The 27,714-nt window shown below is 42.6% G+C and overlaps 1 protein-coding gene across 1 annotated transcript; it reads right to left on the bottom strand.

Annotated features, from left to right (window-relative positions):
- Positions 1-1,779: 1,779 nt before the first annotated feature.
- On the bottom strand, positions 1,780-27,447 carry cad (carbamoyl-phosphate synthetase 2, aspartate transcarbamylase, and dihydroorotase). The gene is made up of 44 exons (XM_061091178.1): positions 27,102-27,447; positions 26,250-26,389; positions 26,032-26,161; positions 25,625-25,767; positions 25,401-25,542; positions 25,140-25,311; positions 23,080-23,265; positions 21,091-21,200; positions 20,874-21,016; positions 20,619-20,750; positions 20,218-20,451; positions 19,916-20,137; positions 18,715-18,903; positions 18,126-18,250; positions 17,712-17,845; positions 16,632-16,744; positions 16,062-16,226; positions 15,867-15,952; positions 15,489-15,735; positions 14,918-15,016; positions 14,581-14,805; positions 14,270-14,452; positions 13,965-14,183; positions 13,329-13,496; positions 12,383-12,565; positions 12,057-12,161; positions 11,569-11,814; positions 11,389-11,470; positions 11,134-11,300; positions 10,857-11,021; positions 10,630-10,761; positions 9,844-10,045; positions 9,544-9,734; positions 8,509-8,649; positions 8,306-8,395; positions 8,082-8,223; positions 7,178-7,374; positions 7,002-7,076; positions 5,903-6,115; positions 4,877-5,002; positions 4,620-4,775; positions 4,111-4,212; positions 3,251-3,345; positions 1,780-2,527 (listed from the first exon to the last, which is right to left on the bottom strand). The coding sequence occupies exons 1-44, from the start codon at positions 27,181-27,183 to the stop codon at positions 2,428-2,430; spliced, it is 6,699 nt and encodes a 2,232-aa protein (XP_060947161.1). The 5' UTR covers positions 27,184-27,447; the 3' UTR covers positions 1,780-2,427.
- Positions 27,448-27,714: the final 267 nt, after the last annotated feature.

Here is a 27,714-nt window from a genome sequence, read left to right as displayed (position 1 = left end):
ATACTAAAGTGTAAGGACATTTTTTTTAAATATAGAAAAATATGAATCTAATAAAAACTTATATATACAGTGTAAAAACAAGAATATGTGCAGTCATTGGATCATTGTGTTGCACAGACAATGCATTTAAGTGTTAAACCAGAGTTAAAGTCCCTCATTTTCATCCTTCATATTTCTAGAGAAATTAAAAGCCAACATTTGGTTTATGAAGTGTAATTTAATGGGTTTATCTATATTCTATATTCTTTTTCTTTTCATAACATTTGTGTGTCGATATATTTAATCATCTTTAAAATAATGCCTAAGGAAAGTCATGTTACACAACACAAAAATACAGGAAATAAAGAGAAGGGTTTTATTATTGAATCTGGGTCCGTGAACGTCTCATCAGCTGCGAAAAAGTTTGAGTTATCATCACAATTCTCCTTAACTATTTCATTTATGCATTTAATTGTTTTTAAGATAAGAAATTTGCAAATATTACAGCAGCAAGACTCAAAAAACAGGCATCTGTAAGTATTAAGTAACATGCAACACTTAAGTGTAAGGACATTTTTTTTAAATATAGAAAAATATGAATCTAATAACATACAATGTAAAAACAAGAATCTGTGCAGCCATTGGATCATTGTGTTGCAGACAATGAATTTTGCAGTTAAACCAGAGTTAAAGTCTATAATTTTCATCCTTCGTATTCCTAGAGATGAAATTAAAAGCCCACTTTTTTATTATAAAGTGTGATTTAATGGTTTTATCTATATTCTTTTGGTTTTCCTTACATTTGTGTGTCGATATATTTAATCATCTTTAAAATAATGCCTAAGGAAAGTCATGTTACACAACACGAAAATACAGGAAATAAAGAGAAGGGTTTTATTATTGAATCTGGGTCCGTGAACGTCTCATCAGCTGCGAAAAAGTTTGAGTTATCATCACAATTCTCCTTAACTATTTCATTTATGCATTTAATTGTTTTTAAGATAAGAAGTTTGCAATATTACAGCAGCAAGAGTAAAAAAAACAGGTACCTGTAAGTAGTAAGTAACACTTAAATGTAAGGACATTTTTTTTAAATATAGACAAATATTAATCTAATAAAAACTTGCTGGAGAGTTGGTGCTGTGAAAAGGCATCTGAGACATGATTGGTATATCTGGTGCATTTTTTTGCTAAATAATTAGGTTTGTATCATCATTGATAAACAACTTGTGGCTTAATATGATATAATATTACAGAACATGAAGGTCAAAGTCCCTGAGCAGCTCGTTTGATCGCACATGAGCCAAACTGGAAAAACGAAACGACAAAAATAAACATGAGTCACAACACTGACTAAAAGAAAAGATATTTGTACAACAACACTCATAAAAAAACGGATTGAGCAATTTAACAAAATCCCTTTTAAAGGAGATTACAAAAACGTTATAAAAACTTATATATACAGTGTAAAAACAAGAATATGTGCAGTCATGAATCATTGTGTTGCAGACAATGAATTTAAGTGTTAAACACGTTAAAGTCCATCATTTTCATCCTTCGTATTTCTAGAGCTGAAATTAAAATCCCACATTTTGTTTATGAAGTTTAATTTAATGGTTTTATCAATATTCTTTTTGTTTACCTAACATTTGTGTGTCAATATGTATTTAATCATCTTTAAAATAATGCTTAAGGAAAGTCATGTTACACAACTCAGATCTTAATTCGGACCTGTTTCCAGTCTAATGCGGAAACCCAAACATTTCTTCCTTTGACATTAAAAAAAGCATACACTTCAAATGGGGAAAATTGTCCTTTTATTATTTATTTCTCCACATGATACAGTCCTTCACCAACACGTTCCCGACGTCCCATTTGGATTAAAAAAAAGACGAATACCCCTCAACCTGTGAGACATGTGTGCGTATCCACCTCCAGTTATTTCTACACATTTAAGGTAAGAAACAATTCATACACAAAGAAGTAACAGAGCGTACCCTATCCCTATATAATGCTACATTCTCCCCTTGTAGTGTGCGAGCTGGTCCCTTTAAAGTCAGTCGAGTTTTTAACCGAGCAACCAGAAGATTCATTTCATAAACATCATTAGACGATATGACTGATTTCCAGTTCTCCTCCAAGCAGCTTCTTCTTCTCTCACTGATAAACAAACACTCAATAATCTCTTAACCGTCGCTAACAAACAAACAAAGAATAAGAATTTATAGTTTTGGGATAATGCTTAATTTGTCTGAAGATATATATATAAAAAAAGAACATTTGCTGAAAAATATATGGTAATTTTACAGTTGACCTAAAGATAACTGGAGAAAAGCAGCGTTCGTGTTACAGATTTTAAATCAGCTGACATCAAACACTGTGCTGTCGATTGTGTTAATTTCAGGGATGAACATGAAGGTTCTAACACTTATCATCACCACGTGGATTCTATCTGCCCAGTACGGTGGCCAGCAGGGCCATTCGGATGTACATGCCGTTCTCCGCCTGGCGGAAATATGCTGCTCTCGGGTCCGTGTCCACTTCGGCACTAAGGGGAAGGAAGTCAAGGAAGGAAAAATAAGAATCAAATGGAGAAAGCAGTAAAATAATCGAATATCTAATCTCTTATGTTTAGGGCCATTTAGATTGAATTCCCTGGGATAAACACAATTTTTAGTCTATAAATATAAGGTTAACTTTTAAAAATCAGAATTCTTTTTATTGCCACGTATATTTGCATATACTGGAAATTGCCACGGTGTGGTTGGTGCACTGTACATAAAATAACATATTTATACATATGTACATATTATTATTATTATTATTATATTTACTATTATTATTATATATACTGTTGCTGCCATTATTACTATATACTGCTATTATATTGGTATAATTACTATCATATATAAATATATATTATGTTATATTATATACTAGATATACTGTTCTATTTTTATATACTGTCTAACAATAACATTACCATCAGTACTATTACCATCATCTTGCCACTGCACCTTATCTACCTATTTATCTTGTGTTTCTGTTTTTATTCTTTCTACCTCAATATTTTTTTATTTTATTCTATTGTATTGTATTTTATTGTATTCAAATATACCGGCTGCTATGACGACTTAATTTCCCTTCGGGGATGCATAAAGTAGTCTATCTATCTATAAAAACAAAACTACAATATATACAATAATACAGTATATACAGTAAGAAACAATAAATCACTACAACTGTGAAACAATGTCTCAGTGTGTTTTACCTGATTTCATTGACTCTGGGCAGCGGATGCATCACCACCATCTTCCTCTTGGCCACAGTCATGATGTGAGGAGTGAGGATGAACTGACCGAAACACTGAGAGAAGAAGAGCAGCCGGGACACAGAGGATTGGATCAAAGGATCGGATCAAAGGCTCGAAACACACGCTGCACACATTTTTCAACCCACGACCAGAGTCTACACACGAAAGCGTTGGTTGGAATCTGACGCATCATTTTGGACATGAACACAAACATGTTCTTCCATGAGGCCAAGTGTTAGGTGAAGTGTAGTTTAAAAGGGAGCAGTTATTCTGCTGGAGACGATGTGGAATGGTTGGCGACCACTCACACATATTTTGGGATTGCTCAATGATGCTTCCTTTCTGGAAGGGGATAAAGAGCGAGATAGATAAAGTTTTGGGAATTAATATACTATTCACCCCAAGTCAGTTTCTTTTCAATCCAACTCCTGAAGGCATGTACACAAGATGACTGCTAGGAAAATGGTGACAATAAAATGGTTGAATCCACAGCCACCTACAGTGGAAACAGAAGCTGAGGGAGGTGTAAGGAATGGAGGCTTTAACTGCTCAATTACAATTAAGGTCTGAGGTTTTTGTGAGGAGGTGGGAACCTATTGCAGGATACCTCTCTAACTGAGGGGAATCCTGTGGTACGATGGAATGTCTTAACTGTCCATTTATTTACTTATAATTTTTTCATATATAATTTGTGATGTTTTCAAGGAATGTTTGTGTGTTTCTCTTCAATAAAGTTATTTAAAAGACACGTCCAGACCCTTTGTTCACTCTCCTCTGACGAGTCAGAGCAGCAGTGAAATGAAGCAGAGTTTACTCACGGCCTTGTACTCGTCCTCGGAGGCGAACCTCTCCTTCTGGATCCTGGTCATGTAGAGCACATCAGTCTCAGGCAGAGCTTCTTCAATGCTCTCAAACTCCTCCTGCAATAATGTAAAGTAGGTAATGGTTTAATTATGCAATTATTTTACTTTTTTCTCGTCAGTGGGTGGGAAGGGTCAAGGGTTAATTGTGGTTCATAGAAGCCGTTCTGGCTCAGTTTAAGCACATTGTTGTTATCACCATACATTGTGTAGGACATGCTACCGCTATTTTCTACCTCTAAGGATTTTTGTATACACTGTATGTGTGAATTATTGCTGAATGTGAACGAAAAAACGAATAAAAAGATGTGTAAAAAAAAACTCCTCCTGCCAACCGGGACAAACACATCATCCGTTTAGTTTGTATCGCTTGTCAAACTCAGATAAAATATTCCTGCAACATGAGATTTAGATTTTTGATTTCTTATCATTGTGTGCATGTGTACACAGCACCCCCCCCCACACACCTGTTTGATGCCCTTGGAGGCCACGTAGCTGATGATCTCTGCCGGCATGTGGAGGTTCTTGGGCGCCACGTAGCGCAGAGTGATGCGGTACTGAGTCAGCAATTTGGCGAGGGAGTGAACCGTGCGGCCGTGTTTCAGATCCCCGACCATCGTTATCTGAGAGGAAACATTTATTATGATGAGTTTTCTGCAGAGAAGCTGGTTCCAGGTGAGTGTTTCTGTGAGGATCAGGTTCTGAACTCGTCAGGATTCCTCACCGTCATCCCGTTGACCGTCCCCAGCTCCTCTCGGATGGTGAACACGTCCAGCAGCGCCTGGGTCGGATGCTCGCCCACGCCGTCTCCAGCGTTGATCACTGGTTTCCGGCAGTGACGGGACGCGCTCTGAGGGCCAGAGGAGTCACATGAAGACAACACGGAAAATGAGACAATGTCCCTGATAGGGTTGCAAAGGGGCGGAAAGTTTCCGGTAAATTTCTATGGGAAGTTTGTTCGGGTATTTTGAAAAAAATAAAATAATACGCAAATTAAACGCTGAGCAATAAAAACATCATTCAAAACTCTATTTTAAAGATGTATGGAACGTTGAGTTTCAACCCTCCACTGGTCATTCTTCCATCACATGCACAGATAACTCCCAGCATGCTTCACTCTACAGCAGGGCTATTGAGGCCTGCTGTAGAGTGCAGGACTAGTCAGGTAAGTTTCCATGATATTACTGGGAAAATATATTAGCATGCTGATTGAGGATTGTTCATCTGTTCATCTAGACTATTTCCATTCATTTATCCATCAATTGATAAAATATGTTTACAGACGATTCCAATTGTTTGGAACTATTTATATCTCTGGCATTGCATTAGTGTTTTTTTACAAACTTTTTTCTCATCTTATTCTACAGAACAATGCCACGTGCACTCTCTCATGTGTGGAGACATTTCACCTCATCCAATGTAGAAGGAAAGGCTGTGTACATTTGCAAATACTGTGCAAAGACCTATGTTAAGAATGACACAACGATGCAGAAGCATATAGTCAAGTGCCCAAAGTTTCCTCAGGGCTCAAATCAGCCTATGACAAAACAAAATGTTTATATTTATGTCTGTATATGACAAGGTAAATACAGTTAGTATAAATTACCCACAACATTTCCAGTTTATTCCTGTTAATTCCCGTTAATTCCCGTATATTCCCGTCAATTCGCATGGAAAGTTTCCAACTTTGAATATTCCCGGAATTTTGCAACCCTAGTCCCTGAAGCTGTGAGGACCACGATGAACCCACCTCCACCGCTCCAGGCGTCGGGTGTCGCAGCACCAGCACGTCAGCGTAGCAGCTCATGGTCTGAACCGAGTCGGCCAGAGATTCTCCTTTCTGCGTGGACGAGGTGGATTCACTGAAGTGGACGACGGAGCCGCCGAGTCGCTGCATGGCCGCGGCGAAGGAGCTGCTGGTGCGAGTGCTGACCTCGTAGAACATGGACGCCATCACTTTCCCCTGGAGATGAACAAACAGTCATTGAGCTGTGTGTAGTAGCAGTTAGGGACGGGAATCGGCAGGGACCTCCCGATACGATACTATCACGATACTTAGGTGGCGATACGATATGTATTGCGATTCGATATTACGATTTCCTGGGATTTCTTTTGGTTATTTTTTTTTTTTTTAAATACTGGACCATGGAAAAATGTTGAATCATTCCTTCAAATACAACACAGTCAAATTCACTTAGAGCTTTACCAGTTTTATTTCAAATATTAACATTAACTTAATGACTGCCGGGCAGCCAATAGAGAAAAGAAATAAAAATGTGCCCTATTATTGTATAACCCCTGTCAACTGCACACAAACTGACAGATTAAGAAATGTAAGCCACTTAAGTTACTTTTAAACAATAAATAAAAGGTAAATTAAACAGAATGAATAAAAGTTTACTTAAAATATAAACTTTGAAATAAACAAAAAGAAGGCTATTGTTGTTTGCATGTAGGCGATACAAAGCTAGTGCTTGGGTATGTTTAGATTCTTGTGCAAAAACAAGAGCTGGTCAACATGCTCTGGGGTGATGTTGCTCCCCCCATATATCCCCCCCGGTATAAACCAATAAATATGTTTTAAAAAAAATCGATTTAAAATCGTCATTCACAAGAATCGCGATTTGTAACTGAATCGATTTTTTCCCCCATCCCTAGTAGCAGTGAGTGTTTTTAACTGATCTACAGTTCAGATTCACTCGGTCAGTTCAGCACTTCGAACATCAAACTCTTTTTAATCAAGCCGCTGGTTGTGTTGCTTTAACTTAATATGTTCTTTCACACCATGTGTTTGGGGTTTACAGACGTGCAGGTTTGTGTGTTTGTAGTTTGAAAGCAACATGACGCACCTTCAGGATCTCCAGGCTTCGCTCCTTCTGAACCATCATACGCAAAGTGTGGGCGACGTTGAAAAGGTGCGAGATCTGAAACACAGAGAAACGCACATCAACTCAAAAGCCTCTTCACACGTTAAAACAACATTTTGTGAGTGTGTAAAACAAACACAACTTGTGTGTGTGTGTACCTGTTCTTTGCTGAACTGCCGTACAGACAGGATGTGCTGGCCGACCAGCGGGTGCAGGAAGGGAGACGTCTGGAAGTGGGACGCCGTTCCAGCGAGGATCTGACCCGGCGCCGGCTGAGGGGAGAGCAGCCGGGACAGAGGGGGGGGGTGGCTGTAGCCGTCCGCCACAACGGCCGGAGGAAGCATCATCATCATCTCTACACAACAACACAGGGCAACAGTTATTCCTCCAAGTTACATAAATAAAACTTCACATCAACAGGGTTCATACACATTTTGACCAATGGATTTCCATGACTTTTCCATGACTTTTCAAAAACTTTAAACCAAATTTCCATGACCGAACATTTTGTGAAATCTCGGTGTATACGCGAAAAAGTGACAAAATATAGTATTCAAACTAACAATGAGAATCCAAGGCATACAGTATACCTTAAATGACACAAACCCAAGTATGCCTGCCTATATTTTGAGCGTATTTCTTTAAAAGCATATGAATTATTTAAAACTCAGCATAAATTAACTAGGGATGGGCATTCGATTAAATTGTCTTAATCGATCGCTGGGAGAATTAACGATCGATTTTCGATTAATCATTCATATTTTTATATTAAAATTAACTATTTATAGCCTATATTAAAATGCAGTGAAAATAGAATAAAATAGTTTTCATCGATGAAAAAATGTCATTTACGAAATTCTTAACGATTAATTAATCGATCTTCTATTAATTATGCCCATCCCTAAAATGAACGACATGAAAATATGAATATGACAAATTTCCATGACTTTTCCAAAATTTTTGGGAGATTATTTTTTTCCACGACTTTTCCAGGTTTTCCATGACCATGGGAACCTTGCATTAAACATGTAAGAGAGAGAGAGTGTCACAGGGAGGAAGTACCCAGTGGGAGCCCGGGGTCGGAGGCCCGGTGGGTGCGGGGGGGCAGCAGGTAGCGGCCCTCGCCTGCGCCGCGCCGGGGGCTCGCGGCTCGGGTTCTGATCGGACCCTCACGAGGAGGAGTGGGACGAGTGTGCTCTGGAGTCTGAAGAACAGGAAACACGATGCGTTTAGAATCAATGCATCCAAGACGAGAGCTGGAATATGATTTGATTCACGTTTCAGACCATGGGAGCTTCTTTAACCGGCTCCGGAGGGATGATGGCGGCCGCCGGCCACGTCTTCACATCTTCACCATAACCTGGAGCTACCAGCACCTGAGAGAGAGAGAGTTAGAAAACAGGATTGTGTCAAAACTAAGGGAGGAGTTCCCAGGAGACTCGGTGGTCCTGATGTTTGTGTGTCTGGGATGTGGAGCATGGACGCTGACCTGCCCGTCGATGTAGGCCACCTCTCCTCTCAGGACCACCCGGCGCACTTTACCCTTCACCTTCAGACCCTGGAACGGCGTCCACTTGGACTTGGTGAACTGCATGGACGGAGGAATCACCCACTCGTGCTCCAAGTCCACCTGAAGGCAAAGAAACACAAGTTTGTCTTTTGCACACTCTGTCTACATATTCTTACACTCATAGTATATTATATTATCTATTGTATAGTCAAATACTTATATTTATACCTCTACTATATATCATATCATATTATATCATACTCTTTGTATATTCTTGTATATACACATTTATACATGTGTACATGTTATTATTATTATTATACTTACTATTTTTATTATATATACTTTTGCTGCCATTATTACTATATACTGCTATTATATTGGTATAATTACTATCATATATAAATATATATTATGTTATATTATATACTATATATATACTGTACTATTTTTATATACTGTCTAACAATAACATTACCATCATATCATCAGTACTATTACCATCATCTTGCCACTGCACCTTATCTACCTATTTATCTTGCGTTTCTGTTTTTTTATTCTTTCTACCTCAATATTTTTATTTTATTTTATTGTATTGTATTTTATTGTATTCAAATATACCGGCTGCTATGACGACTTAATTTCCCTTCGGGGATGAATAAAGTAATCTATCTATCTATCCATCCATCCATCCATCCATCCATCCATCCATCTATCCATCTATCTATCCATCCATCCATCCATCCATCCATCCATCCATCCATCCATCTATCTATCTATCTATCTATCTATCTATCTATCTATCTATCTATCTATCTATCTATCTATCTATCTATCTATCTATCTATCTATCTATCTATCTATCTATCTATCTATCTATCTATCTATCTATCCATCTATCTATCTATCTATCTATCTATCTATCTATCTATCTATCTATCTATCTGCTTGTTATTGTGTCCCAAATGAATCGTCTAAATTATTGTCATTATTGTTGTGATTATTTGTGTGTACCTCTACGTAGGTGTTTTCTTGGACAGGCAGGTTGAAGATCTTGCGTGGGTTGTCATAGAGACGTCTGATAATATCGTCCAGAGTCAGACGTCCATCGCTGACGGCGGTGAGCAGCAGCGGCAGCATGGTCTCCAGGCCGGGGTAACCAGGAGGAGGACGCTCGCTGTTCTTCTCCTCAACAGAGTGAGGCGCTAACAACGCATCATAACAACACATCATCACATGTTCTGTCTTGATGAAGCAGAAATGAACCAGATCACAATCCAACCTTCACGTGGACGTGTGGTCAGCGCGACTCACCGTGGTCTGTGGCGAAGCAGTCGATGATGTCCAGGTTTTCCCAGAGCGCTTCCATGTCCTCCCGGGCTCCCAGCGTGGGGCGCACCTCCGCCCGACCATCACCGATGTCCGGCACGTTGTCCTCACACAGGAAGAGGTGATGAGGCGCCACCTCACACGTGACCTGGATGCCCTTCTGCTTGGCCGCGCGGATGATCAGGATCTGACCGGAAGAAGAAATCAATCATATATCAATCTTCATTAAGAAACTGGGTCGTGTGAATTCTTGAAGATGTATATGTATGCATGTAAGTATATCCATCTGTAATGCAGATAAAAACAAAGGTCTGCTGCCCTTTTGTATGCTTGTGGAATATAGCGCCCCCTTTCGGCGGGCGGCGGGAATTCCGGTGGACAATGGACTTTCACTTCAGACTTTTTTCTTGAAATGCCCCCGTGACACTCATTGTTGGGTCAAACAAGAGGACCTACCTCTTATCCTGGACACATGTACACATCCTCTGGTTGGCTCCCTCCCCCAGGCTACTTGTATAATAACAAAGTGACTCCATGACCTTTTTTCTACCCATTTTATGTATGTGCTTCTTTTTTTTTTGTGTTTGTTTTTCTGTTACATGTCTGTTTAAATAACTATGCAAAACAAAAATAAAAACAAAGTTTAAAAAAAAAAAGAAACTGGGTCGTGACAAGAATATCAAAGTACAAATATTCTGAGCACTGTACCATAACTCCAAATAAGACTCAGGTATAGAAAAACTAAGACTGATATTCTCTTTTTGTTGTTACCTCCTCCTTCTTGGCGATGTGGCAGATGTGCACCGGGCGCTGGTAGAGCTGCGCCACCATCAGGATGGCAGCGACCGTCTGCTTCTCGGCGTGAGCGACGATGGGCATGTGCTTGGGCCACTTCTCAAAGTGCTGCGAACAAAAAACCACACAGTGAGTTTCTCGCCTGACACAAAAACCTGTGGATGCAGCGCCTCTACTGGCCACTAGGACGCACTGCAGCCTACCTCCATCCAGAGGGACACGTTGTCCATCTTGAGGGTGGAGTAGGTGTCGTTCAGGTACATCTTCAGACCGACCGCCTGGCTGGCGATCGACGGCAGCACGGCGGCGTTGTCTGAGGCGGCGCCCAGATACAGGGCGTAGTCACACCTGCAGCCCGCTTTAGCAAGCTGACAACACAACACAACACAACACAACACAACACAACATTTATTTCACCTCAATCACACACAGATTCAGAACAGAAGAACTCTCAGGGATCATCCTAACGTGACCTCGTACCTTCTGCACCAGAGCCAGAGTGCTGGCGTCCGTGACGGCCGGGGACGTGTTGGGCATGGCACACACCATGGTCACGCCTCCTGCCAGCGCCGCCGCCGTCCCGGAGGAGAAGTCCTCCTTGTGTGTGGCCCCGGGCTCACGCAGGTGAACGTGCACGTCGATCAGACCTGATAACCAATCACAAAACACCGTATTCACTGTTTCTGACTCGTTTCATACAGACATCAACGACGTGTGGGTGTGCCCGTGACTCACCGGGGAGGCGGACCAGAGTCTGGGACGCCATGCTGTCGATGTGAGTCTTCACTGGAGGAGTTGGGCCGATCTGACGAAGAGCCTGCAACACGTCCACAAATCATCTTTACTCCGACTGTACGTGATCGTTTTAAAGAACTGTGCCGGGAGATTTAAAAGAGTTCAAACGAGAGAACCGACCTGAACAAAGAGCTTGGTGCACTTGATGTCGATGATGAGCGGGACGGAGTAGTCGATGGCCATGCGTCTGGTCCGGTAGCCTTTGGTGACGAAGGAGGAGAGGCGACGCCCTCCGCTGTTCCTCATGGAGAGGTTGATGACCAGGTCGAAGTGGTGGTTCTCCAGGTAGTTCATGATGCTGCGCTGCTTCTCTTTGGTGGGACAGTCGCTCTCTTCCTCCTCGAAGGGCCAGTCCACCGCCATCACCTGGAGCAGAACACAAGGGTTACTGTGGGATTTTATAATCTGAGAGAATGGTGTCAACAAAACAACAACAACACAAACTGATGAGCATCATGTGTTTTTAAACCTGTGCATCAGAGACAAGGTTTGGGATTTGTACCATCGAGACTAAAACGCTCTTTAAACAGCGAGTATACTGTGAATCAAACTGTTAATCTGTTAATCTGGAGCCAGCAACTCTGATTTCCTTTAACTTTGCTCGTTACCTTGACTCCGTGCTCGGTGTAGAAGTCGGCGGTTCCCAGGCTGGCGTACAGGTCGTAACCCAGAGACTCCAGCGCCTGCACGGTGGGCAGCAGCTCACTCTTGTTCTACCATCACACAAATCATTCGGGAAAACAACGTTAGTAAAAACTGGATCAGAAACATCTCATAGCAGATTTTATGTCATATTACCATGAAATAAGAAATCACAATCCATCATGGAGCTAATCCAATATACGGTTCAGTGACCTAGGTAAACTTGACTTGAATCCTCTGAGTCTGGATCACAGTATTCACATCTGAGAAGTTCCACAACCATCACTAGTACCTTATAGCTGCCGATGGAGAGCAGGATGTTCTTCTTGGGGATCACGAAGCCCGTGGAGAGCATGGCTTTGAGGTACGCCTCGTATCGGTTCTCCCCAAAACAGGCGACCTCCCCGGTGCTGGTCATCTCGACCCCGAGAACCACGTCGGCTCCGGCCAGCCGAGAGAAGGAGAACTGAGGAACCTGGAGAACACGGGACAGAACGTCAGGAGGGAAACATGACGGGAACTTTCTCAGTCCGACTCCTTCTAGCGCTCAGTTACAAGATGGGTTTCAAGATGGCGCCGTACTAACTGTCGGTTTCTTGTGTTTTTATTATCATTTTATACAATAATATTGTCTTTTGCACACTCTGTCCACATATTCTTACACTCATAGTATATTATATTATCTATTGTATAGTCAAATACTTAAATTTATACCTCTACTATATATCATATATTATATTATACTCTCTGTATATTCTTTGTATATATAAGTCTATATACACATATTTATACATGTGTACATGTTATAATTATTATTATGATATTACTATTATTATTAAATATACTGTTGCTGCCATTATTACTATATACTGCTATTATATTGGTATAATTACTATCATATATAAATATATATTATGTTATATTATATACTATATATACTGTACTATTTTTATATACTGTCTAACAATAACATTACCATCATATCATCAGTACTATTACCATCATCTTGCCACTGCACCTTATCTACCTATTTATCTTGTGTTTCTGTTTTTATTCTTTCTACCTCAATATTTTTTATTCTATTGTATTCAAATATACCGGCTGCTATGACAACTTAATTTCCCTTCAGGGATGAATAAAGTAATCTGTCTATCTATCTATCTATCTATCTATCTATCTATCTATCTATCTATCTATCTATCTATCTATCTATCTATCTATCCATCTATCTATCTTACCTTCACTCCTACGATCCCCTTCCCTCTCATCAGGCCCACCGGCTCCATGTCCTCCCCCATTATGAGTCGTGTTGCCAGGGCAACCAGGTCCACGCCCAGGGTCTTGGATACGAACGGGAAGGAGCGGGACACCCGGACGTTGCACTCGATCACCTTCAGCTGGTCGTCCTGTTACCGGAGCGACACCGGATTAGAATCCACTTCATGGACACACAAAATAACTCAAAGTGCTTTTTAAACCAACAACCATCATTTGGGGTTTGTTATATAAACATTCACATTATGACGATTCTAGTTTTAATACCTCTGCCCAGGATGATGTCACATCATGTTATAAACAATTTTACAACTTCAACACAAAGAATCTGCAGCATCATGATATCATCTCCCAAACATTGTGTTGTAAAGTAAAGTCTCCAACAACTACTACGACTCACTTCTTCTTCTTCCAAATCAAGTTCAAATTAATTTGACTTGACGCAGAATTCATTTGAGTTTATTCAAATCTGTGAACACTGTCAGCTTCACATCTCTGGTTTACTTCCCTGGTGTTCCAGAGGACATGCAATGCCTCAAGCTGATGTGGAGCGCCCTCTGCTGGGTCACAAGGCAAACTACCTCAGGTCAGTTTCTCACCTTGGCGATCAGCTGCAGGTTGAAGGGGCCGGTGACCTGCAGCTCCTGGCCGATGGCGTGAACGATAATCTTGATCCTCTCCATGGTCTTCTGGTTGATGTCCTGAGGCGGCGTCACCAGTGTGGCGTCGCCGGAGTGAACGCCGGCGTTCTCCACGTGTTCAGACACCGCGATGGCCATCACGACCCCGTCGCACGCTACTGCGTCCACATCGATCTCCTGGAGAACGGCAAAAAAATTCAAATGTAACAGACGCATTTAAACATTTCTACCGTTTTGTATTTCTATCTTTTTCTTTTCCGAACCTTAGCTTCCTGGATGAACTTGGAGATGACCACAGGATGCTCCTTGGACACAGCCATGGCGTTACACAGGTATTTCTCCAGGTCGCTGTCAGCGTAGGCCACGTTCATGGCGGCTCCGCTCAGAACGTAGGACGGACGAACCAGGCAGGGGTATCCCACCTTCTCACAGAACTTCATGGCAGACTGGACACAGAGGACGGAGGGAAAGTGTGAGACAAATTCTGTCCCTAAATCCTAATCCCAGATACATAGAAAATGCCCTTTTTGAAATTCTGAGTATGTGGACATCTTTAAACTCCAGTGGTCTGCACCTCAGTGTCAGAGAGCTCCTTCCACTGCGGCTGGCTGATGCCGATGGTGTCCAGCATCCTGGAGAACTTGAAGCGGTTCTCGGCGCTGTCGATGAACTCGGGCGACGTCCCCAGGATGCGGCACAGCTGCCGGTGCAGCGGCATGGCGATGTTGTTGGGCAGCTGCCCCCCCATCGACAGGATCACCCCCTCCGGGTTCTCCCGCTCGTAGATGTCCATCACCACCTGGAACGTGCACACTCATAAATACACAATCTAGACAGGAGTAAGAAGATAGCATGAACTGACTCGGTGCAGAGTTCTCTTAAACAATAGAAGTCGAGGACAAGAGTTTTACCTCAAAGGAGATTTCATCAAAGTAGAGGCGGTCACACATGTCATAGTCTGTGCTGACGGTCTCAGGGTTGTAGTTCACCATGATGGTCTTATAACCCATCTGCAAGAAAATGGGACAACAAGGTTAAATATTCATTCAAGGTAGATTTCAAAAAGAAATATGGCCAAAATGGCCACTAAATGCCAAATAGCAGGCTTCCTGTTGTGTTTTTCCAATTGCACCTAAAGACTTTTTTGTTTGTCTGGTCATGATACACCGGTGTATCGATTTTTGTGAAGACCGGTCAAAGTGAACACTTCTTCCAGGGGTCTCGGGGGGGGCACCGTTGAGCCATTTTGCGACGCCCATTGAAAATTCCTTCAGAATACCTAAATTTTCACCACTTTCTAACTTTCTGCAAATTTTGGTAAGAATTTGAGCATGTTAAAGCCCTCAAAAAGCCAATTCATTTGCCTGAATAATAATGATAATAATTATAATAATAATAATATTAATCCTTACAATTTGAATACCTTTGATGTCAGTGCTCGGGCCCTAATAATCCGACTTTCAAGTTCTTGGCCTGACGTACCTTCCTGAGCTCGGTGATGCAGCCCACGGCGCACCAGTCGAACTCCACGCTGCTGCCGATGCGGTACACGCCCGAGCCGATCACCATGACGTGCTGGTCCTCGAAGGTCAGGTCGTTCTCCGTGCCGTGGTAGGTCAGGTACAGGTAGTTTGTGAACGCCGGCCACTCGGCAGCCACCGTGTCGATCTGCTTCACCACGGGGATGATGGACCAATCGTGGCGCAGCTTCCTCACGGCGAGCTCAGTGCTGCGGAGAGAGAGAAAAGGATCAAGCTCAGCTCGTATATGAACAGTTGTACAAATCACAGACAGACATATTTATAAGTGTTTCAGCTGAACAGGAGAAATCACTAAAGACTGCAGGAGTTCCCGACCCACCTCTGCACAGCCAGAGCGATCTGCTTGTCGGAGAAGCCCAGCTGCTTGGCCTTCAGCATCGCCTCCGGAGGCATGGTGCTCTCGTCCTGGCAGAGACCACAAAGACAAAAAAATCAACAAAACCTCACGTGGAAGACAAACTCTGCTACCTCTCCAGGACGCCTCCCCCTCTCTCTCTCTCTCACGGCTCCTCACCTGGTTGTACGTCTCCAGCAGTCGCTCGTGGTCGGCGATGTTCTTCATCTTGTACAGGAACCAGCGGTCGATCTTGGTGAGCTCGTACAGCTGGTCCACCGTGTAGCCGTCTTTAAACGCCGCCGCCAGCACGAAGATGCGCTTGTCGGTGGGAACCAGCAGCTCCTGGTGGACAGAGAGGGCGAGAGGAGGACATCACACCTGGGCCAAGTCTCCGTTGGACATGGTTTATAGTCCCGACTGGTTTCTGTTATCACACGAGTCAAACGTTTCTCCACACTCAACACAAACTGTGATGCTTTTTGGCTGATCTCTATTAACAGCTTTATAAACGTATGAATACGAGCCAACGCATGTCAATGTGTTTCTTTTCCTCTCCACACCGACTGTTTACCTGCAGGCGACAGAAACCTGCTCAGACGTGATTTGGTTTCATGGACCTTAGGAAACAGTTAATTCCTGTTTTGATTATCACTTCATCGAACAACTCACCCCAAGTTTGAGGATTAACTCAAGATAAGAGGTCAAATGCTAACTTGAGAAGAGAAACAAGCTCTATTTAGTTTCTACCGTTTCAGACACAGCTTTGATTGTGTGGTCGAAGCCGACACAGTTCTCGTCCACCATCCTCAGAGCTTTCTGGAACGCCTCCTCGAAGCTGCGGCCAATAGCCATCACCTCCCCTGTGGAGAGGAGGAGTCAGCAGGTTGAGGTGAGGATCTCAGATACTCGTTTCTCTTTCCAGCACCACAACTAGGGTTGCAAAGGGGCGGAAAGTTTCCGGTAAATTTCCGGAAACTTTCCATGGGAAGTTAAGCTCGGGAATTTTGGGAATTTTGAAAAAAAAAAAAAAAAAAACACAAATTAAACGCTGAGCAATAAAAACATCATTCAAAACTCTATTTTAAAGATGTATGGAACGTTGAGTTTCAACCCTCCACTGGTCATTCTTCCATCACATGCACAGATAACTCCCAGCATGCTTCACTCTACAGCAGGACTATTGAGGCCTGCTGTAGTGTGCAGGACTAGTCAGGTAAGTTTCCATGATATTACTGGGAAAATATATTATCATGCTGATTGAGGATTGTTCATCTGTTCATCTAGCCTATTTCCATTCATTTATCCATCAATTGTAAAATATGTTTACAGACGATTCCAATTGTTTGGCTAACTATTTATATCTCTGGCATTGCATTAGTGTTTTTTTACAAACTTTTTTCTCATCTTATTCTACAGAACAATGCCACGTGCACTCTCTCATGTGTGGAGACATTTCACCCCATCCAATGTAGAAGGAAAGGCTGTGTACATTTGCAAATACTGTGCAAAGACCTATGTTGAGAATGACACAACGATGCAGAAGCATATAGTCAAGTGCCCAAAGTTTCCTCAGGGCTCAAATCAGCCTATGACACAACAAAATGTTTATATTTATGTCTGTATATGACAAGGTAAATACAGTTAGTATAAATTACCCACAATTTCCAGTTTATTCCCGTTAATTCCCGTATATTCCCGTTAATTCCTGTTAATTCCCATGGAAAGTTTCCAACTTTGAATATTCCCGGAATTTTGCAACCCTAACCACAGCAGAGGAAGATAACAGCGATAATAACATTTGTGATCAACTCCTTCCCCGGCTCTTACCGACACTCTTCATGGAGCTGCCGATCGTGGTGGAGACCCTGAGGAACTTGCTGAGGTCCCAGCGAGGAACCTTCACCACGCAGTAATCCAAACTGGGCTCAAAGTTTGCCGTCGTGGAGTTGGTGACAGAATTTCTACAGAAAGACACAAACGGAGAATAAAAATGCAGGAAAAAAGCAACAAATAATCAAATTTTTAATATTAACACACATTAAAATACCTTAATTTCATCATCCTTCCCTAGAAAATGTGTTTTATCCAACAAAATAATTCCAAACCTTTAAAAAGCCTTTAATATTTAAAGACCACATTTATAAAAAAACTTAAAAGTTTCAATACTTGGAGCTAAAGACACAATTCTGTTTGCGTCAGTATTTAAAAGGTGTTGAGGTTCGATGATCTATGAAAACGTACTTGAGCTGCGGCAGCGGGATCCCCAGCGCCAGTTTGGCCGCCACGTAGGCCAGAGGATAACCAGTGGCTTTACTGGCCAGGGCGGAGCTCCGGGACAGACGAGCATTCACCTCGATGATGAAATACTGCAAAAACATCACACATACACACACACAGAGGCTTGAGTGTGTGTGTGTCTCTGTATCTCTTTGTGTCTATCTCTTAACGTGTGTGTGTGTGTGTCCATCCTTGAAAGGAAAAAATACCATCCCTACAATTCTTTGCAGCGACAACATTTAAAGCAACACGACCTTGAAGTTGCACCTGGACACGCCCACTCTGGTGAGGCGTTCTCCAAATAACGTGAGGAAAATAAAAAGAGGTTTGTGTGGTGACATAGACATTTGACCTTTGACCTCCAGATACCAATCAGGTCAATCCTGAGAATTTTGTCCCAGATGCAATGAAGATATAGATAGAAATATTTTAAACCGATACCAACTACTTGTTTAAACTATAACAAAATATTTGAATTGAATTATCTGTGTGTGTGTGTGAGTGTGAGTGTGAGTGTGTGTGTGTGTGTGTGTGTGTGTGTGTGTGTGTGTACCTGTTCGGATTCAGGGTTGAGAGCGTACTGGATGTTACACTCTCCCACGATGCCGAGGTGCCTGATGACTTTGATGGCGGTGTTCCTCAGCATGTTGTACTCGTGGTCGTTCAGCGTTTGACTCGGCGCCACCACGATGGACTCGCCGGTGTGGATCCCCAGAGGATCGACGTTCTCCATGTTACACACCTGGATTACACAAGAATGAATGCAGACACACGTGTACTGTCAAATATCACAACACAACTCTTGTTCAACCAATCAAGTACATCTATAACTTTGATTTAGTAATGGACCTCTGTGACGCCATTAGGGTTGCAAAGGGGCGGACAGTTTCCGGTAAATTTCCGGAAACTTTCGGGAAACTTTCCACGGGAATATTAAGCTCGGGAATTTTGAAAAAAAAAAAAAAAGCAAATTAAACGCTGAGCAATAACAACATCATTCAAAACTCTATTTTAAAGATGTATGGAACGTTGAGTTTCAACCCTCCACTGTGCATTCTTCCATGACATGCACAGATAACTCCCAGCATGCTTCACTCTACAGCAGGGCTACTGAGGCCTGCTGTAGAGTGCAGGACTAGTCAGGTAAGTTTCCATGATATTACTGGGGAAAATATATTAGCATGCTGATTGAGGATTGTTCATCTGTTCATCTAGCCTATTTCCATTCATTTATCCATCAATTGTTAAATATGTTTACAGACGATTCCAATTGTTTGGCTAACTATTTATATCTCTGGCATTGCATTAGTGTTTTTTTACAAACTTTTTTCTCATCTTATTCTACAGAACAATGCCACGTGCACTCTCTCATGTGTGGAGACATTTCACCCCATCCAATGTAGAAGGAAAGGCTGTGTACATTTGCAAATACTGTTCAAAGACCTATGTTAAGAATGACACAACGATGCAGAAGCATATAGTCAAGTGCCCAAAGTTTCCTCAGGGCTCAAATCAGCCTATGACACAACAAAATGTTTATATTTATGTCTGTATATGACAAGGTAAATACAGTTAGTATAAATTACCCACAACATTTCCAGTTTATTCCCGTTAATTCCCGTATATTCCCGTATATTCCCATGGAAAGTTTCCAACTTTGAATATTCCCGGAATTTTGCAACCCTAGACGCCATCACCCATCAATGCCAGTTTCTTTACTCTCCACAACACGGGAGTCGGTTTTGTTTACTCACGGTGACACAGTTGTCGTAGGCGTCTCGGACCACCTCGTACTCGATCTCCTTCCAGCCCTTCAGGGATTTGTCCACCAGGACCTGGGAGGTGTGAGCGAAGGCGGCCGTCACCAGCGTGGTCAGCTCCTCCTTGTTGTTGGCGAAGCCGGAGCCCAGACCTCCGAGCGCGAACGCTGCACGGACCAGGACGGGGAAGCCGAGGCGTTCTGCAGCGGCCACCGCCTGGCGAAGTGACAGAGAGGAATTTAGACGCTGTAAGAAGTGAAGGATCATGGCTCCATGTTGGAGGAACATCTCCTCACCTGCTCCACGGACAGCGCTGCTTCACTCGGGGCGACGTGTTCGCCGATCTCTTCCATCTTCTCCACAAACACCTTCCTGTCCTCCGTCATCTCGATGGAGGACACCGGAGTCCCCAGGACTTTAACATTGTACTTCTCCAGGACACCGAGCTTGGTCAGCTCCACGCCACAGTTCAGCGCCGTCTGACCCCCGAAGGTCAACAGGACGCCGTCAGGGCGTTCATTTTTTATCACCTGTGGGAAGACACACATGGAGATCATCTTTGTGACGACTTGAGTGTTGAAATGTTGTTTGGTATCGTTTATATCGAATCATATAACCGAAGTTCACGTGACAGAAATGTCAAACTCCTTGTGTCTCCGCACCAGGAAGCTCATTAAATCCCAGAGGGGACTCGTACCTGAATGACGTAGTCTGCAGTGATGGGCAGGAAGTAGACTTTGTCCGCCAGGCCTTTGGACGTCTGGACGGTGGCGATGTTGGGGTTGATCAGCACCGTCTGGATGTTCTCTTCCTTCAGAGCCTTGATCGCCTGGGACACAAAACTAAACATGAGCTGGAATATCCCTCGAGTCCGTTTCTCTTTAAAACCATGATGACATTTAGTACAGACACATATCTACACGGCTGCACTGTTCTCTTCTTCTTCTCAGACCTGGGAGCCGGAGTAGTCGAACTCTCCAGCCTGACCGATGGACAGACCACCGGAGCCCAGGATGAGGACCTTCCTGGGTCGGGTCACATCCTCTGGCTTCGGGGAGCCAGGGAAGGTCAGGTGATCCACCAGCTGCTGCTTGACTGAGGAAAAATACTGATTTTAAATTGCTCCACATAAGAAACGCAAATAAAAGAATAAAAACTATAGTTTTTACCTGTTTTTTTAGCGCTGCCGTCTTTGTGTTCCTTCACCGTGTCGAGGAAGACATCGAACAAGCCGACCAGATCCGTGGGACCAGCCATGTGCTCCGGATGGAACTGAACACTGGAGGAAACATTTAAATAAATCACATGTTTCAGTCACAAACGAGGTGAAGGAGGAACTTCATCCTGGTACAAACTCTGCAACAATGGCTGCTGCACTTCTTTTATCAACATGGCGCCTCTAGCCGTCTGAAACACCAGCAGATCAGTATAGGCAACTAAATAAAAATGTAGCAATGTTCTTAAACGCACTGTGGGATACAGAGCCAGGAAGTCATGGAACCTACGACCAACAGGAATTATAAACCTGACACGTAAACGTATGTTCAAAAAGAAAATAATAAAACACTTGGGTACAGCATACTTGTGACACTAGATGGTGATGTACTGTACATAAATGTGTTGTATTCTCTTACATGGTTTGCAGTTTTCGCTTCTATGGAATTGGATATATCAGTGTTTTATATCATGACAAATGTAAAATTGCATAACCACAAAGTAAATTTTTGATATCTGTAATACAAAATTGTATGATCATTATTTTTATGTATTTTAACTTTTGATATTTGTAGTGTAACGTATGTTTTAAATGTTTGATATTGGTATCGTAACCTATGTTTTAAATGTTTGATATTGGTATCGTAATGTATGTTTTAAATGTTTGATATTGGTATTGTAATGTATGTTTTAAATGTTTGATATTGGTATCGTAACGTATGTTTTAAATGTTGATATTGGTATCGTAATGTTTGTTTTAAATGTTTGATATTTGTAATTTAACGTATGTTTTAAATGTTTTATATTGGTATCGTAACGTATGTTTTAAATGTTTGATATTGGTATCGTAATGTATGTTTTAAATGTTTGATATTGGTATCGTAATGTATGTTTTAAATGTTTGATATTGGTATCGTAATGTATGTTTTAAATGTTTGATATTGGTATCGTAATGTATGTTTTAAATGTTTGATATTGGTATCGTAATGTATGTTTAAATGTTTGATATTGGTATCGTAATGTATGTTTTAAATGTTTGATATTGGTATCGTAACGTATGTTTTAAATGTTTGATATTGGTATTGTAATGTATGTTTTAAATGTTTGATATTGGTATCGTAACGTATGTTTTAAATGTTTGATATTGGTATCGTAACGTATGTTTTAAATGTTTGATATTGGTATCGTAACGTATGTTTTAAATGTTTGATATTGGTATCGTAATGTATGTTTTAAATGTTTGATATTTGTAATTTAACGTATGTTTTAAATGTTTGATATTGGTATGGTAATGTATGTTTTAAATGTTTGATATTTGTAATTTAACGTATGTTTTAAATGTTTGATATTGGTATCGTAATGTATGTTTTAAATGTTTGATATTGGTATCGTAACGTATGTTTTAAATGTTTGATATTGGTATCATAACGTATGTTTTAAATGTTTGATATTGGTATCGTAACGTATGTTTTAAATGTTTGATATTGGTATCGTAACGTATGTTTTAAATGTTTGATATTGGTATCGTAACGTATGTTTTAAATGTTTGATATTGGTATCGTAACGTATGTTTTAAATGTTGATATTGGTATCGTAATGTATGTTTTAAATGTTTGATATTTGTAATTTAACGTATGTTTTAAATGTTTGATATTGGTATCGTAATGTATGTTTTAAATGTTGATATTGGTATCGTAACGTATGTTTTAAATGTTTGATATTGGTATCGTAATGTATGTTTTAAATGTTTGATATTGGTATCGTAACGTATGTTTTAAATGTTTGATATTGGTATCGTAACATATGTTATAAATGTTTGATATCTGTATGTATGTCTTAAATGTGGACCCCACTAAAAGTAGCTCTGTCTTAGGGGCGGAGCCAATGGGGATCCTTCTAAATAAACAAATAAACCAAAAACTCTGTGTCTCTGAGCACGTTACCTGAACAGCGGGTGCACGTTGTGTACGATGCCCTCGTTGGTGTGGTCGTTGGCGTTGGTGAAGAGCACGTCCCAGTCGGGGGGGAGCGTGTCCGGGTCGACAGCGAAGCCGTGGTTCTGACTGGTGATGAAGCAGCGCTCGGTTCCGTGGTGGATGCACGGCTGGTTGTGGCCTCGGTTGCCGTACCTGAGAGAGGAGCGGAGGGTCAAACATCTGGGGTCGGGCGCCGCGGCTCATGGTCACACCGTCACCAATACGGCTGATTCTTTGTGTTACTGCCTCACCAATACAGCACCGATTCTAATGAGGCTTTATTTGATGTAAAAATGAACTAAAACTACAATTCAGCCGCCTCAAAAAGACACTTATCATAAAAACCCGAATCACAAAAGTGAAACAAAATGGAGTTTTTAGCTGAAAACCAACGTGTTTAAGCATTGGATCGTGTCTGAGGTGGAACCCTGAGTTTGAGTTTCACCGGACAGATCCCACAGTCCTGTTGTCAGCTGCAGATTCCAACACAAAATTCCAGGAGCAGGTTAGTGGGAACATTCCCTGCCCGGCCTGACCTTCACACGGAGCCTGATAAAGCAGCCGAGTCAGAACAAACCCTCTCGACCCGCAGCGAGGAGCCCACCCTCCTGTCTTGGCTTGTTTGTTTAGTCTTTTTCATAACACAGCCGGTCCGTCCGACGCTGCTCGAACAGGAGAAGCCCAGACTGCTGAGAACAGCAGAAAACTGCCTTTCACATCACAGCTCTCCCAGAGGAAAGAGGGTGGATGGGACTGTCTGTGTTTCTACAGGAGCTGGACCAGGTTCCTGGGCTCCGGAACTCTGGGAGAACAGGAACCTCTGTGTCATCGTTTTCATGATGTGACTGAACACTTAAAAACTCCAAGATATGTTTTATCACACCCATACAAAAACGACACCAAGGCAGCGGAGACGCCTGTTGGAGGCTCTGTGGATCTATTGGAGCCAACCACTTCCATATTTTCTGGGACTGCCAAGCAATGAGGTCTTACTGGGAAGAGATCCACAAACATATTAACAATGTATTTAATGTGAACATCCCATTAAAATGTGAAACTTTGTTTTTGGGCGATATATTGTTTGAAACGTGGAACATAAAAGTCAAAAAACTGCTCGCTATACTGTTGGCAGCTGGTAAGAAATGCGTCACGAGGAAATGGTTAAAAGTGGACCCTCCCACCATTGATGAATGGATTGAAATTGTGTATGAGATTTATGTTATGGAAAAGATCTCTTTTTCCCTCAAGGTCGAGAAAGACATTTTTTTATAAGACCTGGACCAAATGGACTGAGTATGTAAAACCAGTTAGATCTGATTTTATCTGAATATACTTGCGTTTTGTGTGATCCTCCTTTTTTTGATGTGATGTGCTCTCCCCGGTTGTGTTCTCTTTACCTCTGTTATTGTTCCTTTATGGAGTAGTTTAGGTCCATAAAACAAAACCCCAGAAAGGCAATAAATATGAACAAAATCACCCAAACTTACTACATCCATCCTTTCTTATGTCCTTGACAGACTAAAGCTGTATTTAATGTATGTGATGGAAATGTGCCTTTCTAAATAAAAAGAGAATTTCAACAAAAAAACTACCTCCAAGATGAGGTGGTTTCTTTGGGGAAAAGTCAATGATTTACAATGAAAGTTTAAGTGATCCAATGTTTTGGTTCCTAGGCTGAAAGAATAAGCTTTTAGTAAACGTTGGTTATTCTGTCAGCTCTGCAGAAAACCCTCACGTTGTAGGTGGGTGTTTTCAAACTGTGTCTTCAAACTGTTGTCATCGTTTTCATGATGTGAATGAACACTTAAAAACTCCCGGATGAGTTTAGTTTCTTTAGGGAAAGTCGATGATTTACAATGAAAATATAAGTGTTTTTGTTTTCGTCCCTATCTGAATCCGAGGCTGAAAGAATAAGCTTTTTATAAATGCTGGTTATTCCCGTTGTGGGTGGTTGTTTTCTCAAACTGTGTTTTCATTCAGCACCTCAGGCCTGAAAGGGTTAACAGAGTCGTGTCCGAGTTACTGACTTCATCTTGTACGTCTTCGCTCCGATGACCAGAGACAGCAGCTGGTGTCCGAGACAGATCCCGAAGACGGGCTTGGGGCGATCGACGCACACGACCTTCCTCAGGTTGTTGATGGTGGCCTCACACAGCTGAGGATCCCCGGGGCCGTTACTGATGAACAAACCATCAAACTCTAGGAGAAGGACAAGAAAGAAAAGCTGGAGCTGGGATCCAAGGTGTCATCATGTCAGAGATGCTCAGCCGGAGCCGTGTGGCACTGACCTGTGATGTCCAGCGGGTGGTCCCAGGGAACCACGGTGACCCGGGCTCCTCTCTCGGCCAGGCAGCGGATCTGGTTGAACTTGATGCCACAGTCCACCACGGTGATCCGCAGGCTGCCACTGGGGTTAAAGACTCGCGGCTCCTGGAAGAGGCACGGCTCCAGGTTATTCACAAGAAGGTCTTTTAGTTTGAAAAGGCCGTTAGAGAGCTGTCTGTGCTGTTACCTTCATGGACACCTCCTGGACCAGGTTCCTGTGGTCCGGGTTGTCCAGGGGGACACTGTCCTCTGGGGTCCCGTCCACCACCAGCTTCCCCAGCATGGTGCCCTTCTCTCGGATCTTCTTGGTCAGGCAGCGGGTGTCGATCCCTGGAGGAGCACAGACGAAGATATGGTCCAACAAAATCCATCCCATAATCCGCAGATCATAAACTCATCACCAGGGGCAGAAGAACACTTAACCTCGTTATCTGTGACATTATAAAATCTGTAACGTGCATCTTTCATTTGTTTTTAAAGTTGCTTTTACACCATTTCTGAATTTAAAAACAAGCTAAGATTCATTTGAATTCCACATTTCTCATTATAATGTGTCGGACACGATATTATCTGTTGAGTTTTGGGAGTTCGGACCTTGTATCCCGGGGATTCCGTGCTCCTTGAGCCACTGGTCCAGGGACTTGACGGAGCTCCAGTGACTGGGCCGGTCCGACAGCTCTCCGATGATCAGACCTGCGGCGTGGATCTTAGACGACTCGAACCACTGAGCGGGAACAAGAAGTACACACATCGTGAAAGGATACAACAAAATCCAAAATCCAGACGTCAACACATTCCAATCTGACGCTCACCTTGCTCAGTCCGAAGTCTCCGTCCTCGTCCGGCGGGACCCCGTAGTTTCCGACCAGCGGGTAGGTGAGGGTCAGCAGCTGGCAGTGGTAGGAGGGGTCGGTCAGCGCCTCGGGGTAGCCCACCATCCCCGTCTGAAACACTAACCACGCAAAAAACAATCAGCAGTGCACGACCCGGGCGAAGAACGTTGTGTGTCCGTGAAGTTGAATCGTGTAAAAACAATGAGCTTCTCTCCATTAAAGTTGAGTCGTTCCATTTGAGTGATATACGATTTTTGGGGGAATTTAAGCTCGAGTTTTTGTTAATTCGCAATATGTCATCACTTTGATTCATATTTCAGATACAGATGGTGAATGTACTTTGTTCGTTTTAAGGTCTTCTGCACGAACTACCAGTAGATGCTAGCAGGTGTTAGCGGCCCCCAGCAGATGTTAGGGTCATAACTTTCGCACCTTAGCGTAATCAAGTGTTTCGGGCTCAGGCCGAACTTCGTGGTTACGCTGAGGCTAACGGTAAATCTATAATCATAAACTTCATGCATAAAGCAGGATTGTTTCTATTCTAGTCGCTGTTGTATTTGAATTCTGGTTTGGTTGTATAGACACATTGCAGAAAGGGGGAACCCAGGGGGCCCCAGAGCAGCTGGACGCGCCCCTGGCAGGTGGAGCAGCGTGAAGACGAAGGTCCAGCTCCTGATGAAGAGGTCAAACTTCCTGATGAAGAGGTCAAACTCCACGTGTGTGACGCATTAACAACCACAACATTAGCTTAGCCCACACTGAGTGATCGGACTTCTGAATGGAGCAGGTCAAAACGCGGTGGAAGTTCGTGACGCGGGGACGTGAACTCACCGACTTCCCCGGACACGGACACGTCGGCTCCGAACCGGCGGCCCCGGAACCGGGTCCCGTCCTCCAGGATCAGCGTGGCCATGCTCGGGTCTGGGCTAACGATGCTAGCGAGGTTTCCCGGGAACTGAGAAGGGAAGCTTCGGTGGCGAGATCCGGGCTCCACGTGAAGCTGCACGCTGCTTGGAGGAGGAAGAGGAGGAGGAGGAAGAGGAGGAGGAGGAGGAGGCGTGAACCAAAGAGGAGGATGAAGAGCAAGGCAGAGAGCTGGAGAAGGAGGGGACCAGAGGAGACCGGGAGTCAGTGGGAGAAGTGACCGGGTCGTGGGTCGGGACCAGGGGGGAGAGAGTCCCGCATGTGCCGCCGAGAGAGTGGAAGTCACCCCGGAGCCGGGAAGTTACACCGGGTCACACACAGCACTTCCGGGGAGCACCTTCACAATAAAACCCCAAAAGTCATAGCTTGTAGTTCTTAAAGGAAAAGTGAAAGTTCACTCATCATCTAAGATTAAGCAGTGGTGTATAAAGTACTTGAAAGCCATACTTGAGTAAAAGTACAGATATCTTACCTGAAAGTGGTAAAAGTGAAAGTCACCCGTCAGAAAATGACTTGAGTA

The sequence above is a fragment of the Limanda limanda genome, chromosome 18, assembly GCF_963576545.1.
Source record: "Limanda limanda chromosome 18, fLimLim1.1, whole genome shotgun sequence".
NCBI classification, from domain to species: Eukaryota; Metazoa; Chordata; class Actinopteri; order Pleuronectiformes; family Pleuronectidae; genus Limanda; species Limanda limanda.
This window is presented reverse-complemented; position numbering and strand designations above follow the sequence as displayed.